Source organism: Stigmatopora argus, chromosome 9 (assembly GCF_051989625.1).
Source record: "Stigmatopora argus isolate UIUO_Sarg chromosome 9, RoL_Sarg_1.0, whole genome shotgun sequence".
NCBI classification, from domain to species: Eukaryota; Metazoa; Chordata; class Actinopteri; order Syngnathiformes; family Syngnathidae; genus Stigmatopora; species Stigmatopora argus.
The window spans coordinates 12205897-12225992 of record NC_135395.1 but is presented as its reverse complement, the minus strand read 5'-3'; the positions used below and the strand labels follow the sequence as shown (position 1 = coordinate 12225992).

At 39.6% G+C, this 20096-nt stretch overlaps 2 protein-coding genes and 1 long non-coding RNA gene across 4 annotated transcripts; 1 reads left to right on the top strand and 2 right to left on the bottom strand.

The window, feature by feature from the left end:
• Nucleotides 1–84: 84 nt before the first annotated feature.
• gabrp (gamma-aminobutyric acid type A receptor subunit pi) lies at nt 85–5316 on the bottom strand. 2 transcript variants are annotated; one of them, XM_077609100.1, is made up of 10 exons: nt 5052–5316; nt 3671–3736; nt 3481–3593; nt 3344–3411; nt 3022–3239; nt 2425–2507; nt 2081–2218; nt 1846–1998; nt 912–1105; nt 85–793 (listed from the first exon to the last, which is right to left on the bottom strand). In XM_077609100.1, exons 2-10 carry the CDS (start codon nt 3721–3723, stop codon nt 467–469), a joined length of 1347 nt encoding a protein of 448 aa, XP_077465226.1. In that variant the 5' UTR covers nt 3724–3736; nt 5052–5316; the 3' UTR covers nt 85–466. The 2 variants fall into 2 exon arrangements, with proteins under 2 accessions (XP_077465226.1, XP_077465227.1); XM_077609101.1 differs by lacking the exon at nt 5052–5316 and having other exon boundaries at nt 3671–3824.
• Nucleotides 5317–16740: 11424 nt separating this feature from the next.
• foxi3b (forkhead box I3b) lies at nt 16741–19243 on the bottom strand. Its single transcript, XM_077609127.1, has 2 exons — nt 18007–19243; nt 16741–17920 (listed from the first exon to the last, which is right to left on the bottom strand). Exons 1-2 carry the CDS (start codon nt 18605–18607, stop codon nt 17343–17345), a joined length of 1179 nt encoding a protein of 392 aa, XP_077465253.1. The 5' UTR covers nt 18608–19243; the 3' UTR covers nt 16741–17342.
• A 420-nt stretch (nt 19244–19663) lies between these two features.
• On the top strand, nt 19664–20063 carry LOC144082188 (uncharacterized). Its single transcript, XR_013303181.1, has 2 exons — nt 19664–19769; nt 19855–20063. It is a non-coding gene; the product is annotated as an uncharacterized LOC144082188 (long non-coding RNA).
• Nucleotides 20064–20096: the final 33 nt, after the last annotated feature.

The window sequence follows — 20096 nt, the reverse complement described above, 5'->3', positions numbered from 1 at the left end:
TAATAGCCTCATTTTCCAAAACAAAACACCACACCAGTCTGCCCTACAACAGAGTTTTATTATTCTAATGTTACATGCTGGGAAGCCAATTACAGAATAGGATTTTTAACAGTGTAATAAATACATCAACAACAACAACAACAAACAAGGCAATCAAATGGAACATGTGATGCAGCTATCCAGCCATTAGTTTTGTTTTTAACAGCGATTGAGTTATTCTTACTTGATTTGCCAGTTAATGGTCACATTTCTGGTGGGTAGAATGATAGCATCATGTAAACGATATGTGGTTTGTTTTGTGACCTCATCATCTGATTAAAACCTGTTACTTTTTACATAGCACTTCTCAAACAAAAGCATGTATGTCGACTTCAGATTCAGGCTAGTGGCCTGGTGACTCCTCTGGGAAGGCAAAGCAGCTGTGGGCTGGTAAAAATGAACTCAGCAACAGCTTGTGAAGCAGCCCTCAGAGAAAGAGATAATAAAGCCAGTAGAGAATATTGACGAAAAGGAATGCTGTGGGGAAAACGGTGCGGGCATGGCGATCAATGTTGTGTGGATTTTTCACAATGAAGATGGACGCTGCTTTCCTGGAAGCATCCTTCATGGATGACAAGATGCAGCCTGGACCTGGTTTTTCTTCCTTGGGTTCACTGGTGGTCTTTGTGTCGCTAGTGGCTGACTGTTCTGTAGATTCTTCCTCAGGGGGGTTCACTTTCACAGAGTTCTTCGGTCTTATGGAAGTGGCGATGGAACCATTCCCATTGGACTCGTAGAATTCTCTCACAAGATCCTAAAAGAAAGACTGTCATGTTTAGTATGGGAAAATACCACCGAATTACTGTAAAGTCCATCAATATTGCAACACAATTCTAGTATTGCAGAATCTGACAGATTTATTGTTAGCCCACCCTGTGCAAGTCCTCTATGGTCTGATGTTGCATGGTATAGAAGTGCGCGCAGGCATACTCCAACAAGGCACCAAAGATAAAGGTGAAGCAAATCCCCAAGTAGACGTCTATGGCCTTAATGAAGCAGTTGGCATTGGGTAGAGACGTGCGCGCACCCATCATCAGGGTGGTCATGGTCAGAACTGTCGTCACTCCTATAAGCAGACAATTATATTTGTGCAATTGTAACTTGCTTCAGCTAAAAATATGTATTTGTTTTCCTTAATTGCTGTAGACCATGCACTGGTAGCCAGCAGTCTTAAAACTTCTAATGACCTATTGTACAAATCAGATCACTGTTTTAGTATCTATTCTCTGAGTCTCACAGCATGTGCTTTAGAACAATATAGTTCAGTATTGATTTAGTAAAACATTTGAGAAGTAACAATTTACATTCATGGATCTGTGTTAACATATTCCACATATTTTCAGCTTCATATTTTTAATACGGGTACTATTTTTCTTTCCATATTTGTGTGAGTTTCCTCTAACTGATACCCATACAGTAAATGGATGAAATTTGCTCTACCACACCTATCCTAACCTTTATTCCTTTTCCCTATCATTTTGGTTTCTTGGTGCATGCCCTTTCTAAATGGTGTCCCCGTGGCAAAAGTAGTAATAGAGTACAGCTTGCAAGGCTACTTACAACTAGATAGCAGATATTGTATATTAAATCATGCTTTTTAATCTGCCCTGGCCCCTCCATCTTTTTTCTGTCCAGCTGCATTTTCTGTATAAACAACACAATACAAACTGCAACAGGAATATCCCAAACTCCCCCGTTGCACATGAAAATGGTTTTAGCCTTTAAAGACACTCAGATTTACATTATCTCTCTTAGCAGCTGGATAGGACAGCAGGGTTTAAAAAGTGATATTAATCTTTTACTAACCAATACAGGTCCTGGCTGGTACAGAGGACTGGCTGATCCAGAATGAGACCCAGGAGAGGACCACCAAGAGAGTGGAAGGAACATAAGTCTCCAAGATAAAGAACAACACGTTTCTGCGCAGTGCAAAATGCAGTACCAGCTTGGGGTATTGTCCTGTGAACAAAGACACCCACAATCCCTTACATCAATTCTCTCATAACCCATTAAATTTCACAAATGCATGCGCAGGACCCACCAGTCTCATACACTGCCTCTGACACGGATGTGTAGTAGCTCTCCACACTATACTGAGCCAGCCGCAGTGTGTCCAGACCCTTCACTGAATCATTCCCTCTGGTCCAGTAAAACACAACATCCTGCAGGTTGTAGCCCCCTGATTACACACATAACACAACACTGTAGTCATTAACGAGTGGTGTGTACTCTATGCAAAATACAACCCTTTGTATTGGTGGTGGGTGTACTTACTACAATGATAGCTAAAATGATGATGGTATTGCGGAAGATGGTGGTGATGGTGGTCATCCACACAGTGGGAGACTATGGTGGATGTGGGTGAATTGGAGTTCTGTTACTCACAGCTTTCTAGCTGCAGGGTGCACACCTGTCTGTCCATTGGATATTTGGTCAGGTCCATGTTGCAGGCAATGGTAGCTGTGATGCTGTAGGGGGAACAATTTCTCTTGATTGTCTTTCCAATCTACAATATATCTGTCAGTATGTTTGAACAAGTGTGCAGAGCTTATTAAATGTGCTATTGTTAGTTCATGTGTAAGAAGTCGAGGCAATGTACAGTCAAACCACAACTGAGTGGCGCTATTTATGTGTGTGGAAAAGGTTTGAAACCCATTTAGTAAACGATAGATTAATGTGCTAATGATGGAACTCCATTGTAAACCTAGGATACAGACCTCCCTTTTAATGCTAACCATTGGACATGTTGCAGTGATCTAGACATCATATTATGTATCTTGGGCCTGTTTCAAAACACTAAATACAATGACAACAAGCCCTTGCCACATGAGTGCTACTACAAGTTGTAGTACTGGAAGATTGGGGCTCATTGCCAAGCCTTGTTGCATATTCTGTCTGACCTTGACTTGGTCCCTACCCAGTAACTTAAAACTGTGGAAATTGTTTGCAAATTGGTGTGTGACGCAAATCAGGAATGTATACCGGAGCGCATATAGAACAGTCCCATTGCTGAAGATGCGTATTAGGCGGTTTTCCACCGTGACGTCATGTAGGAAGGAACGCTTTGAGTCGGGAATGAACGTGTCGGGGATCCACAACAGAGACACTAGGCGTCCATCCACACTAACACTCTCGTTCCCTGGGAACACCAGTCTAGAATCACGCCACCTCTGGCGCAGAAAGATAGTTGCAGTATAGTCCTGGAAACAGAGACTTGAGTGTATTAATTCAGCAACTCTGTCTTATTTACATACTCACACGGAAATAGGTTGCCTCAATCTAAAATAATAGCAAGAATTCATACCATATTGATTTCAGAAATGGCATCAATGCTTGCGATGTCGAGACTCATCCCAATTTCCACGGGGCCCTCTGTCAGAAAGATGGAAGAAGCATTTGTAAGAACGTCATGGATCTTACTAACAAATCACTTGGTTCTACCATTGAAATTTGGTCTTAGGTAGCGGTTATATCCTTTCATCAGCTTCTGAATGGTTGGAAGAAGCTGGGAGTCGTTCCATTCCCCCCAGTGATGGCCTGGGAACATGCAAGCACTGGATCGGCGGACATGTAACGTAAAATCAATATCGGCACTATAAATGGCATATTTTGTTGAGATGAGGAGTCTCACCCAAGCGTGAAGGTCAGGGATAGGATCAGTGGCGTATGTCGATGGACGAACATTGTAGATCAGCAGCTTTGTACCGACAAATGAAAGAGAACATCATTTTCCATACACTATTCTTAATACTCAACTAAATTAACATTGAGATGGCAAACATCAGTGCCAGTCGTAAGTGCAGGTTGATTATCTTTCTCTACCTGTGATTGACCTACCTGTTACCTATTGTTAATTAGCATTTAAGGCATGGCTTTTACTTCCATTGAGTTGTTCAGAATTTATAGTGAAGATGAAGACTGGATTTTGTAGTGGTTTTCAGTGAGATCGAGTGATTGATTAAAAAAAGTTGAGTTGTGTTGTTTAGTCTATAATTACCAATACATAAGAAACTGTCTAATATGTTTCTTTACCAGACCAAGTGGGAATCAATCCCACACTGCCCCCAACAAAGTGAGGCAAAATAAGCACTGCAACATCAGGTGGGATAGTAATAATTTAATGTGACAAAACTGAGCTTTTTTGTCACACTTTCTTGTTTGTAAATGTAGACTAGCCTGTTTTTTGATGCCCACAATCCTAGTGAAAGACTTGCCCTGCCTTGAAATTGCACTGATGACATGAAGGATTTGAAGAGGGAATATAAAAGTTTAAAGTGTTACCTGCTGATTTATGCGGGCACTGCCTTATGGTTTATTCACGAAGCCAGGCCGATAACTAATTCCATCGCTAACTCATCAAGGATGCGCCATTGTCTTGTAAGTTATTCTCTTGTGCCCATGTCCCTCAAGTCAATCTCCCCGTCACTAACAAGACGTCTCTCTCAATCTCACTCTCAATCTCTCTCCCTCTCTCTCTCACTCTCTTTCTCTCTCTCTTTCTTTCTTTCTTTCTTTCTCATCAATAACAGCCTAACCTGATGGTCTTTTTTTCCAGAAATGACCTAACAAACAAACAAACAAATGGTTTTGTTGCAATGGTTGTGTATCTTACTGACGCTGAAGCTGTTCTATCTACAGTATGTATTATTCAGGCAGCGCTGCCAGTCTAATTGATGTTTATGAAACATTGATTTCCCACGCTAATAGCTGTTGAGACTTTACGCATTAGGTGTAATTAGTTTCTCTGCAATCAGCCATGATAAAAATATGCCAGCATTTTTTTTCTCTCCCTTTCTTCATCTTGTCACATCCTACATCTAAGTCCCCTTTTATCCTATTGCGTCCCAAAACCCTCGAGACATTTTTTTGTTTACTCTATTGCACAAACCCGTCCACAGATCACCGTCACATTCTTGTCCATGCAATTATGTTTCTAATTACATTTTGAAAAGACATTAAAGTCAGAGTTAAATCATTTTTTTGCTTATTTCTTTTCTTTCTCCTCCTCTTACCTGTGTTTGTACAGGACCAAGACCTTTAGGTTTTCTTATTCCACCTGTTCTTCCTTTCCCCTCCTTTCTTTGCTTCCTCCTCCAGATCTTGGCTTTATTGTGTCCAGTAAAAGAGATTGGTTTCTCTGATCTTAGTTGTGGTTGCATATAAGTGTTGTACCACAATTAACCAGTGATGCACTCATCTGGTGGTGGCTTGTTGGTAATGTTGCTTGTATGTGCATCTCCTTGCCTCTCTGCACAGCTGCCGTCATCTCCCAGTGGAGCTGTTGTCTAACCCCCTCCTTCCTCTTCCCCCCTCCCTCTTTTCTACTGCATCCCTATCCCTCCTGCTTCATACACCTCCGCTTTCAAAAGTGTGAAGCTACATAGTAAAAATGTACGTCTTTTAACACTTTCCAGGTTGACTCTTCTCTTTTCTCACACTCATCCTCTTGCACTCTCTTCTCTATGGTCTCTTCACCCTTGTGCTCCTTTTTTTTACCCGACAAGCACCTCCTACAGGGCTTCTGACCTCATCTTATTCCCTAGAGCGTTTCTAATTTTCAAATCTGTTCACTTGCATTGGTGTCATATTGTGAATTGTTCACTTTTTGCTGTGTCCAACCAATGGTGCCACCAAAGGGTGGCTGTGGCCACCCCTATAAATTTGATGTCCACCTTTACTTATGCATTTCATCCCAAATCCTCAGCCCATCCAAGCCATTGAGTGAAAAGTCTAAATGATAGAATGAGTCATGTTTTGAGAAAAGAAGCTGTGCTTTGGCCACTCATCAGTTAAATACTGAGGTCATTTTTCCTTACAAGAGCCCCACGGATAAATGATGCTTTCATTGGGTGTATTTCTTGTGCGTTTGGTTTTCTTAGGCTTTTACGGAACACAAACCTTGATTTTTCCTTTAATTTAAAAAATCTTTTTCTGTGTTAATATCAAAGTGTATCTGGGGGGGAAAGCCAGGAAAGATCATTGACATCGTTAGTACAATTGTTAAAAGTTAACCACAAACCTAAGACTTTTTTTTTAAATTATTTTTTTGCGATGTGACCTTCGAACGCAAGCATTGTTCCCCTCTGGCTCATTAATAATTCCACTGACCTCGTGGACCCCATTGAGTCAGTATGTGTAAGAATATTTTGACTTTGTACAGACTTTTGGTTTTTTTTTCCTGGACTTTGTTAGTTACCCCCGCCGCCCAAACGTGATGATTGTGGTTAATTTAGTGTGCACATGGAGACTCAAGCTTTGTTCTCCCTCTTAACGCAATCCTCGGCTACTCTTCAAGAAGTCTGAGAGCTTTTGCTAATAAAGTTGAAAATGACTTTGGAATGAGAACACCCTAATGAGACACTGAGAATGTTGAGGAGAAGAGAAGAGCTGATGTGGCTGACAATGTTAGGGACAAATTGATTTGTCAACTAACTACGGGAGGGGGTATAAATAAATGTTCGTGTTGCCAGTTTGCATGCAGTGAATAATTACATTCTGAACAAAAATGTTAGACAGGGAGATAAGTCACTTTGTCTGACTGTGAGTACATTTTTATGGATTTTATATTGTCACTCTTGGGCATCTTCATCCGAGTGTTTAATAATGCCATATATCATTTGTTACAATGTCTTCATTTCCATATGATTTGCGGTTTCCCTTTCCTTATTTGGATTTCCCGTTTAGGAGGTTCCTTCGAAATTTTAATCTTTTAGTGCTTTCTCAGTATAAAATACAGCCCACCTCTAATTAGAGGTGAAGTCAAAATCGAACACCAAGACACAATTAAATAGACTTGAAACTGTGATTCAAGTACTTGAATTCAGGTCGTAGCCCATTGAAACTTCACGTGCTTTTAATGATTTTTTTAACCGTATATTGTGGCGTTATCGCCAAGTCTTTCTCACAAATGATGCACTTTTGGCCATGTAGTTAATTAGTTGTTGGCACCATGCAGACAGGAGTTCCTTGTTTGAGTCCAATATCTCTGTTTGGTATTTTGCAAGACTCTTTAGGAAGGAATGTGAGTGTTTTCCTTTGCCTGGTTGTCCCTCGCAGTTGACAGGTGGCCAAGGTATTTCACTCTTAGCCTGAAGTAAGTCAGGATTGATTTCTTTAATAGGGAGAATGGTTATAAAAAATGATGGATGATTGTACTCTTAAACATTCAGCGTTCATGTCAGATATAAATGAGTAATTGGTGATTAATTTAGGTGCAATATTATGCAATTAATGTATCTATAGTATAGTATTGGTATGTAAACAAGTGCACAGACAATGCAACCTGTTCCTATACCACAAATTCAGAGAAGAAACAGCATATTCTAAAAGTATCTTTGTCGCGTTTTCCTAAGACTCCTAGCATTGAAACAAATACAAACAAACTAAACAATAAATTGTGAATTGGAACAGATGGTGTCTAAAGCTTCAGCAAGTTCCAGTCGTGCACACGAACCAGGAATAGCTATTTATTGCAGTTTTCGATCCTAAAAGTGGTGGACGTGTCCCTATTACTAAAGTACCCACTGGCACTCTTTACCTATATTCTATTTCTGTGTACTTTGGTCTATTTCCATTCAACCGTCTCGCTGAAACCTTTGCCTGACCTCCAGCTTGGGCTCTCTTCATTTCTAGAATGAATGAGTGATGATGAGGTCACTATATTTCACGTATCGTTGCTTTCATCTTTGCAAGAGCACCAGACGGCGGAAATGGCGCTGCCCACGTTGATTTTCCGTAATGTGACAAATGGAAATGTCATTGGAAGAGCATGGATAAATCTCTCTTAAATGTCTCTGATGAGCACGGTGTTCAGACATAACACGTACAGTATGAAGTAATGTAGTACAAGCTTTCTGTGGTCAGGTTTGGACAAACAAACCTGAAACTTTAACACGGTGTCCAAGCAGGTGCTTCCAAAAAATGAATACAATTTAAACTTTAAAAAAAAAAACTAAGTTAAAGTTTACTATGTTTAATTTGCAAAAATAGTGATTCAGCTTAGCTTTTTCTTAATGTGATTTCTTCATTTGCTATGTAAGAGTCATGCTACAAAACTTGACAAAACCTGATAAACATACCACAACAAATCAAAACGCTTTATATTTGGAATTTAAAAATTCACATTGAAATAACTGTATCTAGTGAGAGGCAGACCCTGTTTATTCTTGAGGGAATCTATTAGGAAAGTCCACGAAAAGCCAATAATCTGCACAAGAAAGTATTCAAACAAGAAAACAAGTCAATAGCCAGTCACATCAAAATCACTCATATACAGTATTCTTCCTTTGTACGCATATGCAGGATTAATTAAGCTTGTTTTATTGATGCATGCATGTTTGTTTAGCTTTTCTATACATAAATATAATAACTACTTTTCAAAAAGTGAAGGTATTCTTGTGCTCTTCATGCATGTATTCCAACATATTGACAAAATGGAAGCAAAACAAAGGTTTTAATCCACCATTAGTTTTAACGCCCATTACATTGACTGTAATTTGTTTGAAACGTAATGTGTGGCTTTATGTAATACAGAATTTGGGTCCATGGAGCATAGCATCGCATTCTGTTAGGGATTTAAAGTTGAAACCAAACCTCTAGACTGCTTATTATGCCAAATGCCAAATGCATTCAGTGCACCAGTGCAGTACCTTATTAAAAATGTAGATCCTCACAGCTTTCAAGGCAACATGACCAAAGTCTTTCAGCAGGAAGTTTGTCTCAACTTGCCTCAGGCACTTTTAATTGAACTGTATATTGGGAATGATTATATTAGCATTTGTCGTTGTATGAGTCAACAACGTCCCATTTAATGGAATCAATATTTTTCAAATTTAAGAGAATGATGGAGGGATGCAAAGGAAAGATGAATGTACCTGATTCTTATGCACGGCTCAAAGCTCTACATTTTTTGGGGTGGTGTCCTTGCCGCAACGTTAATTTTTATGTGACTGTGTCAACTCTACAATATATTCTAAGAAAATATTCAAAATAGGACATGGAAATTGGTGCCGGCTTTAATCATTTTGTGGATCAATCGGTATCCTGCTTATTCTGTGAGGGGTCACAGGTAAGATGGAGCCAATCTCATCTGAATTTTTAAAATTGCAATCAGATGTGCATGACATGGCTGCAGCACCTGAGATTGAACTGGTTTGCATAGAAAACTAATAGGAAAGAAACTGGCCCTATAAATTATTGAAAATTCCAATGATTAAAATCTGATTTAATAATGGGAAAGTTGGAATTCCTAAAGATGTCCTATTTAACTTGATTAAATATGAAATACCTTATTAAATTTACCCCTCCATTTTAGTCTGGATGCAATGATTCTTTATTGACGCTAGGGCTAAAACATTTTCCTCTCCAAATCTGCTTTTTTGTCATCTTGTGAATGGTTCACTTTAACCAGTGTCCAACCAATGGCGGCACCCTTATACATTTGTCATTATGTTCAGCCGTGACCACTGACAGGCAATGTTCCCTCTAAGCTGTGCGCGTGCGCAATTGCGCACTACTCTCGTCTTCTCCGCGCACAGCAAATCATATGGAGCGCACAAAAAAATCATTTTTTCCCCCATGATGGCGCCGTTCACGTGGCAGCCAGTGGCAGTAGCTCTGTCCACTCTTATGTTTTTCGTGTTTTACAGCCCTTCTATCCTTTTATTAATTACATTTTAATATTTCTAATAGCATTTATGAAAATGTTTTATTCATAGATATTTTTTCATTCATTTTCTGAACCGCTTTATCACTCGCGGGGGGTGCTGGAGCCTATCCCTGCTGACTTTGGGCCAGGGGCGGGGGACATCCTGTATCGGTGGCCAGCCGATCGCAGGGCACAAGGAGACGGAGAGCCATGGACACTCAGACCCATACATGGGGGCAATTTTAGAGTGTCCAATCAGCCTACCATGCACCTTTTTGGGATGTGGGAGGAAAACAGAGTACTCAGAGAAACCCCACGCAGGCCCAGGGAGAATATGCAAATGAGGCCGATGCGCGAACCACGCATCCGCCGGGCCGTCCATTCATAGATATTAATCATTACATTTTATTATTACTAAATTATTTATGTGTAGTAGACATGCACCTGCTTAGGGCAGGTGTGATACTGGTGTGTGCCCATAGCGAGCAATGATGATGTTGCTCACACTGGTACTCAGTGTGCTCAGAGACGTTGACTTTCTGCCCAGACAAACAAAAAATTAGAGGGAACATTGTTGACAGGGAAGTCTCACATTTGACTTAACTGTCCACAATTTTTGCAGTGTTGGACTGCTTCTTTGACCCTGAAGAAAAACACTGAGGAGTCAAAAGTTCACAACTGGATTGACCCTGTTTTTACAGAGGGGTTACGCCCTCAGGGGTTACACGGGAACGAATGTTTACGCTCGAGCACACAATTTCACACACGGCAGAAACAAACCTTGTTTGAAACAAATGTACTTTGTAAACTGAGATTATCCAGGCAACTCATCTAGTCAAAGTGAGCGCAGTGTTCATCCCAGGCTCTCATCGCTCCAGTCTGCTTTTATCAAGGCACTGAAGTGTGAATCCATCAACTGGCCCGGTGGCTCCCGTGCGCATTGTCAGGTCATCTAATCAGCCATAACCGTGACGACAAACAAGGGGGGGGAAAAGAGCAAGTGAGTAGTATAGCTTTATTATCCGTGCATTTACTACACATTTTCTTCAACTTCTGCCAGGATTTTTTTTCTTGAAGCATCTCTGCACATTTAGCAAATGAAATTTGAGAGCTACTGTTCGGCCATCCGTTCTGCAGCAGCCCCCAACCAGGAAAGGTCGTGTCCCTTTTGCCACTCTGATTGAAATTCAAATCAGCCGATTGTCAAGAGCTGTTATTGTCCAAAGCCCCGTGGCATCTCATTCATTCCATGGGATGGAAGAGGCGAGAACAGCGAATATGTTCCCATGTCGCGCTTAGGTGGGCTGCTGGTACCAGGGAGGAAAATAATGGCCACACTTGCCATAATAACTGATATTTCTATTATATTTAGATTAATTCAATTAGTCATAGTGAAAGTCAGTATATACCCGGAAAGTCGTAAAACTTTTGTATGATAAAATATGTATGTGTTTCTTAGTTTAGTCTGGTAATATTATAAAAAGGTTTCTTTTATTCAAGTGATGAATAAAGTGTATCTGAGTAAACACCCCATGATCTCATCTCATCTCATCTCCTGATGAGATGAGAATGAGATGAGAAAATGCAAAATTAGAAAATACATTTTTATTAACAAATAATATGAAAATCATTATATAACTAACTTTATCTTTTGATTTTTCTGAAAGCAGCCATTGGTGAAATCAAGTTTGGACACTGGTTTAACCAAAGAGCATTGTTGGGAAATAAACAGCATGTGACTGCAATCAACTAATTCCATTTTTTAAAGAAACCAGATAAGCAACAATTGTTTCTCTTTGTTAGTTGGAATGAAAACCTGCTCCCACTGTGACCCTTCAGCACTACTTTGGAGTCTACATCATGTTTTTTTCCATTTCGAACTGTCTACTCGTAGTCATTTTGACCTTGCTGTTGAATGTGTCTGCATGAAGGGAGCAGTCAGAAGGGATCTGCCGGCCTCGTGATACTAACTGTCGAGGGATTTTTCCGGGAGCAAATTCCAGTCTAGGCAGAGACTCCCTCACCCGCTCGTATGCCTATTTGCATATTCTATTTTTCCTGCTTTTCCACATTAATTTTTACGCATCAGTTAATGTACTTGGCAATTTATGAACGTTTTGGGGGACGTTAAAGCTCTACAAGAGTGCAGTTACCTGCACTGACATACATTTGAAAATGTGTGAGCCTGTAATGTGCGGTAATTAAGACACACATTTGCTTCTTTGATGTGCAATGATTTCTGGGGGAGTTTTTAGTCAGTCAATTTGACACAAGTCAATGTCACAGTCAAAGACCCTGTGCTTTTATAGGCATATTATGTTGGATGTCATGATGAATGGATGAATCCCTCAACAAATTAACATTCCCTCGCTTACTCCCACGTCTCTGTGCATGATGCAAATGTCTTTACTGAATTATATCCTCTCCGTGCACACATGCACATGCTTTTTGATAATGTTTCTCACAATAGGTTTGCCTGAAAACAATGAAAAGGCGGGATATACGTCAAAATTAATTGGGAACACTTATTTTCTATGGGGAAATTACAATGCTCCATCACCAATTCTAAGAAGCCAATACCTTTAGGCAGTATTCAGGTTGCCTTTAATATATTTTAGTAAGTACTTAGCCAACAGCTCAGAATCAGTATTTACTAATTACAGTTGATAGATAAGGAGTCAAGCTTATATGCAAATCAATCAATAAATAAAATCAGCATGAGGAAAAATGATTGATAAAAAATCGTATTTGTATCTACTGTACAGAATACTGGAAATAATGCCACTGGTTTAATGACCAAGGAGAATAATGGTCACTCGGTGAATATCAGTGCAGCATCATATGTGACTGCTTTATTAATTTGGGTTCGCTGGGTGTGAAATCTCAGCGTAATTCGTATATCATATCATTTTTCACTGAATTCTGATCCTGGGGTGGTTTGTATAGCTCCTCAGGTGTCAACTGTCAACTGAATGACCATTGTAGGCACATTTTCAGGCAGCAGGGGCTGCTGTGTCATAAAACCATGCAGAAAGAAATGCATATTAGTACACTTGTTAGAGCACTGAAGGCATCTAGGATGTACCAGGAAATCATTGTGATGCATTGCTTGGTGTTTTAAGCAGTTTTTAAAAAACATGACATTTAAATCGCATGGCACAATTGTATTATAATTTGAAAAACATGGAAGGTAGAATATTTTATTAAACTACGTTTTCATGGTGTGAGGAAAAAAGGTTGCCTTTCATCCTAGTAGACTATTTTCCATTTGCACTATTTAACAGAAACAGCTATTAATGTTGCCATGAATGTCCTATTTTTGGATTCCTTATGCGCAATTTTCTGTTCTCTTGCCCAAATTGAACAGATCCCCACATGTATACATGTCATGCAGTTTATTTATAAAAATATATGACAACAGTGCCCATGGCCCCAATCATTCAGATGTCTTTCTCGGTTGGAGAGAGCATACTCATGCAAGAAACTAATGTTTTTTAGTGTAATACGTAAAATAGTCACTTCACCATGTTGTAATTACATAATGTACTCACATCGTACATATCAACATACATTTGACATGACAACAAACTCAATACTATTAAATGATTAAGACTTATAAGATTATATCACTTGATTCTGAATAATACAATCAATAATTATAATAGTATTTAAGAAAATTATATATCACATGTAACATGACATTCATTTTGAAGTAATAAAACTAATAACATTATCTTTCATGAAAAAAACAGGCTTCCACTGATTGATTGGTCGTGAAAAAAGCCTCAATTGCTATTTCCTTGGGCAATTTTATTTTTTTGCTAATTAACATTTTGACGTACAGAGATTTGTGAAGTAATAGAAAGGCAGATGATAATCCTTTGTAATACAGGCTATAAAATTGTGTCATGTACAAAAATGATCCAGGTGAGCAAGCAACAAATCCTCCTCCAAAGGTCTCCAGCACGGACTCCTTATTCGATTAGTGCACCTACACTGCACGCTGGTCAATACAGAAAATAGTGCAAAGTGCTTGATTACAACATAATGAAGTGTCAGTAGTTCTTCAAAGATCCTTAGAGTGGACCTGCACACTCTGATAAGTGTTTCGATTCCCAATAGAAATACTTATGCATGTACTGAAGCACCATTTGGTTCCTTAAGAATCTGCCATGTTAACACTTCTCAATTGATGTTCAAACAAAAAGCACAATTATCATTATTATCAAACTGTTAATAGAAAAATACATTTTATTTTGTGTGTTAAATTGAGCTAAACTTAGACACCTCTAAACAGAATTTCTCCTTTTAGGTTGTTTTAAGTGATTATTGGACAATGTTTAGATGAAACTAGTCTTCACAGTCAGACCTAAATTATTAAAGGGTCTGTAGCATTGAAAATAATCACGTTTGCCCACATCATTGTTTCCGCTTTTCCTTCCCGCTCCCTCCCACTCTGCAAAGCCCTCTTCATATCACCATGTATACAGCCTGTTGACATGGAAAATATTTTAGGGTGAAATAACAATGATTCATATATACACATCGTCTCTGTCCCCCTGTTTGTCTTTAAACTTCACTTTTCCTCAAATCGTGTATATAAACCTTGCTTAGGAAGGAGAGTCCATTTCTTGTCTTACCCTACAAGATCTACCAGGGATGCTTATTACAAAGAGGATATCGCCTTTTTTTCTTTTAATTTTTTTTGCAATCCTGTCTGGAAAGTTACTGGACCTCAGCTTGATTGGACTATGTTTAATTTACAAAATCGATTGGTTACGATATATGGAATACATTTGTTTATCCAGAATGCTATTGTATTCTTCTTCTTTTTTTCTCTAAATGAAAAACTATACTTGTAGCTTGCATCAATTTTGTGCATTGAAAAACATGCTATGGTTTGCTTTTTCTGTTGACCTTTAGAGGACACACAAAAAGTTATGGACTTGGGGCAAAGGTATTGACTGCTTTCATCACCTGCGAACGCGTGTCTGGAGTGTGTGTGGGTGTTTACCCATAACAGTAAGCTGGTAAATCCTGAGCCCACTCCTGGAGCACTGAGCATGACCACATTTCTCCAGGCTTGACGTTCTCTCTTGCCGTTTACTAAACAGCCTTGATAGGGCAAGGCTGTTTTAGTAATAACAGGAGGTGCATGTGGTCTGTTTTGGGTTGGTTTTCTACCAAGACATTTAGTGCCTAATTTTCGATTGCATTTAAATAAAGAAAGAACTTTCATTAGGTTACTTTTAAATGATACCTTGTTTGTCTGGGGATACACATTTTAACATTATTATCATTTTTATGGCCTTGGAAGGCAAGCTTGACATGCAAACGCTTTCTTTTTTTTCTCTGCACCATTGAGATAATTGCTCACCTCTTAGTTTATGATATAAACATCTTTCACTATGAACACACACACACACACAAACAGGACTTGTGTGGGCGAATTCCGTTAGTTCGACAGGTGTGGGTGTGTAGGCCTGTGTGTGTGTGTGTGAGTGAGTGAGACTGCCACGAGCCAGGCAGCAGGTGGGACAGAGAATTTATTTGATTTTAATCGCATTACTGTATTGAGCAATAATTCCACTGCCAAAGGCAGGGAAGATATGCGTGATGGATGCTGCATGGGATATCCCTAGAATTTCAATCATTAATTTCTATGACAAATAGAATGGATTTGAATTGTAATTTCCGTCCTTGTGTTCTGGGACAGCATTTTCAGTTAATCAAATTTCTATATTTAAGAATGACTTTTAATAAAGATGACTTGACACCATGTTTTTCAAGAAACTACATTTTTTTCAACATTTAATAATAATATTTCAATAATGCCGTGCTCTGATCTTGATATTCCTATATGTCATATGATCAACCGCTTTGTTTCATTTAATGATACAAAAGAAATGTGGTAAAACTGAAATCTATTAGTAATATTTATGGTTTTCCATTGTTCAAAGTTCAGAAACTCTATATAAAAACAGTTGGGATGTAAAACCATTTAACTTGAAATGGAAAAAAATGCTAAAACAGTGTAACCTTATGATATATCTACCACACGATTGTTAATAAATCTTATTTTCACTTTCTGTTTTCAAAGTATCCCCCACTGTGTAGCTTCCAGGTGAAGAGGAATAATTTGCATATGAATTTGGCTCAACACAATCTGTCATTTCAATAACTGCAGGTGATTATTTTTTTGCATAATTGAAGATACATTATCTTTTTTTTTCATTTCAAAGATAAATCAGACCTTGTTTTGATGAGTACATATTTGATAAAGCATTTTAACTTCATAAAATGCCACACAATCTACATTTTCATTTATACTAAGTTGTTAAATTCTGCATTTCCAGAATTTAGTCTCCTCACCTCATTTCTTTAGTGTTCTTATCCATTGTTCGTTGTCTCTTTTTCATTTTGTGTTTAATGTAAATGAACGTCATGCTGCCTGTGTTTTAGGGTAAATAAGTCCCCAGGCTCAAATTAATCAATGGGTAAATTATTGGGCATCTATTTTTGTTCAGGACCGCCATAAAAGGTCCACAGTAGTACCAGTGATTTTATGATAGTACATAGATGAATCACAAGTTTAAAATAAATGTGAATTTTGTTTGCTATATCATGATTCTGGTTCACTTTTTCCTAATGCCATTTTAAATAGAAAAACCTCGTTCAAATGGTCTAGTAATCAAATTCTGTTGTCAGGATTCCGTTCTACTTTCAGCAGTGCTGACATGTGACAGTTGATCTCGAGCTGTGAATCAAACTGCATCCAGTCAGCAGTAGTAGTTGTGTATTTCGGGGGGTGGGGGCTTCAGCATGGGAATCAGGATTTTATCATTTCAGTGAATCCGTTAGACAATTTATCACACAAAGATCAGGTTTCAACGGCCTGCTGGTTCCGCTGAAATGGTCATTACTGTCCTTAGCAATGATATTTTAAATTATTTTTACTTTTTCAGCTCTTGAGCTGTTCATTTTAGTTTTCATTTTTCAATATTGAAGCAAAAACTGTTTATGTATTTTTTTTTAAAAAAGAACAGTGCAAATGCTGCCGTCCAAAGTGTTTTATTCATATATAAAAAAAAACATCACACAGGAGGAAAAACCTACTAAAGGATTAAAATAAAAAGACATGGACATATTTACAAGAACAACAAGACCCCTGCAAGTTCATCTGATCATTGAGGAGATAGCAATCAAAAACAATAATGGTTCACATGACAATAATCTGTAGCCAAAGGTGTAATTTAACCGCTCATCTATAAACTGCTGCCTGGATGTTGTGTTTGTGTGATACCATCAAAGTATCACAGACAGTAGCATGGAATACAATGACGTCAGCAGATCAGATCCCAGATCACTTTGGAATGAGTCAGCTCTGATAGAAACCAGTTTAGGTAAGGATATAAGCTGACTCTTGATTTGAAAGATTCAAGACACTTTCAGCTTTTTGCAGCTGACTAGACAGTTTCTGTGGGAATCTAAGATGTGTTACTCTGCTGTCACACGCTTTTGTGATCTCAACTGTCTATGTCAGCGCAAACATGCTTCATGTGTGTGTGTGCTTATGTGTGTGTTCGCCTCTAAAAATGACAAGTACACTGCAAATGAAAATTAGTTTTGTCAATACATTAATTGGATTCATTTTTGGTTAAACTTCAGTGCCCTCACGGTGATAGACGATTCCTGAAGAGCTCAGTGTGGGGTAGAAGTGTCCACTAGTGGCACTGTACTGGCCGAGGATGGGGCTGGTGTAACCGAGCGAAGAGTGGGTGGGTGAAGAAGACAGCACGGGGGGAGCTTGCACCTGTGGAAGCCACTCTCGGCCAGCAGAGTTTGGGGAGTAGTTGCTAAAACTTGCGTGCTGCGGGAGCCTGTGTGGCCCATCTAAGGGGAGGTTGACCTGTAGTGCTCTCCCCAAGCCATCACCTCCCACATCAGTAGTTGAACTGGCGGACACTGCCGATATTTCAGACAGGAAGCTGCTCAGACAAGGCGTAGAAGAAGACGATGAGGGCGAAGGGATTCTGTCCGGGGTCTGGGAGATGTTTAGGGAAGAGTTGGCAGAGTGTTTGGGGCTGTCCCTCTCACTCTCAGCTGACTCAGGGGCCCCTGAACTGCCATCAACACCAGGGAGGGAATCGGACTTTCTCTTCCTTTTGCGGCGGAAGTTCCCATTGTCGAACATCTTTTCGCAGTTTGGGTCAAGCGTCCAGTAGTTTCCCTTGCCTGTTAAGTGAGTTTTTGCAAAAATGTCAACAATACAGAATGTAAAATTCATTTTGGTTGAGAGAGCGGTAAGCAAAATATATTACCTGGGTCGTCTTCGTCACGTGGTACTTTTTTGAAACAGTCGTTTAGTGACAGGTTGTGCCTAATGGAATTCTGCCATCCTGCTTTACTCTTGTTGTAGAAAGGGAAGTTGTCCGCGACATACTGGTATATCTGACTCAAGGTCAACCGTCTGTCCTGCGCTCCGTGGATAGCCATGGCGATGAGAGCTGAGTAAGAATAAGGTGGCCTGACCAGCTTCATCAGGTCCTCTTGTGACGGGAGGGAGAACCAGCTCAATTCCCCTCCCGGGCCTCCGGCGCCACTCGGACCCAAGTAAGGCCTCTGCATGCCATAGTGCTGTGGGACGAAGGGTGGCCCTGGGTTTCCGGGCGGACCGTTAGTAGTCAGGTACGAGGGTGTGTTGAGCCCAGAGCCGTTGAACCAAAGATAAGGGTTTGATGATGTGGTGCTGTAGTCACCCAGCTCATAGGAGGTAGGTGTGCTGCGTTGAGGACTTGGCAAGGATGGTGGAGGGTAGTAACAGTCACTGTAGAGGCTCAGTTCGGGGGGCTCCTGGCCAAGGCTTGGGAATTGAGGCCCACAGCGTGGAGGAGACTGTTCCTGGGCCTCAAATGTAGACATTGTCAAAGCAGTGTTTCTTCTTACCTTGAAGATAGCTTCTTTGACCTTGAGTCCCGTATGAAAATATTCTCTCGATACAAGCCGATGGTAGTAATTTCATCCAAATGGTGGTGTCTGTACTCTGCTTATCAGCTTTGCCCTTGGTTTACAGTGAAATATCACCTGTCATACCTGCTTTATCTATGTCCTTGGAAACGCCCCTACTGTCATTTGATTGGCTCTTTCTTTAGGTGAGCAGCCTTTTTGGGTGGAATTGTTCATTTGCTCCAGGCATTTTCTTGAACCTTATTTTCTTAAAATTTCATGGTTGCCAAATGTATTGATTTCAGTCGTGTGCACTTTAATTTTATTATTTTTTCCCATGCGTAAAAGAAGCAAACACTTTAGTATTTTTTGAAAGATTAATACATTTAACATGTACAATGTAAAATTACACAATGTGTATTCTTAATGTATATTTATTTAACTTATTTTGGATAGTGTTATTCATCGAGGTCTCTGCAACTTTTTAGTCCATTCGGGACATATTTCTGTGTTTGTGAGAAAATTAGGAATATTAATTTGATCATTGGGTCATTAGAGACAGCGTGTAACTTTATCCCTGTGTTCCATTTATTGTAAATATAAGGCGATGGCAGTTCTTTTATTGTGATGGGGGGGGGGGGTACCCTTGGTTTGGGGGGTTTGAGTGGGCGGGGCCTTGTTATGATTTTGATTGTCAACGTCACAGGTGCCTGCTATAGCTAGTTAGCTAAATCTTCTAGAAAAGTCTGCTGCACGACGTCAAACAACCTCTCATCGTAAGTAAATGAAATATCTCTGGTTTTCCACCTTTCACTATACCGTAATTATAAACATAAATGGTGGCTCCTTTCTTTTTTTTTGGGAAAGAAAAAGCCAAATAGCTGAGAACATTGGTGAGGCTAACGCAAGCTACCATCATAATAAACTATTGGCAAATGGCAGTGGCGTCCTCATCCAAAATTGCAAAAATAAAATAAAACAAAAACGTCTAGTTTTCAGAGAATATAGTGCAAAGTCCGGCTTTTTCTACAGATGCCCGACACTATATTGCCTACTGAGCCGCAAAAAGGTGATGAGGACACGTTGGAGATAAACGAGCATTTGGAGACAATGATCGAAGGAATGGAAAATATAGCTGGTACGAAACATTTTGATATTAACCTCCGTTAAATTCTATGGCGTGCGATGACACTGAAGTCCAACTGTGTCCACGTGTAGTACAGCTGACTTGGATGGCGTATGACATGGCAGCCCTGCGAACCAACCCAGAACTGTGGGGGTCCTTGCAGCAATTAAAGAAGGCTTATCACCAATGCTCAAAGGCTATATTGGGACCCATGGAAGAAATCAGCCCCAATTGATAGATAAACAATATGATGTGTTATGTCCCATGTTCATTTGTTCCACATATAAACCTCAATTCTAATATGTACACTGAGTCGTCAATACAGTATGTTTAGTACTG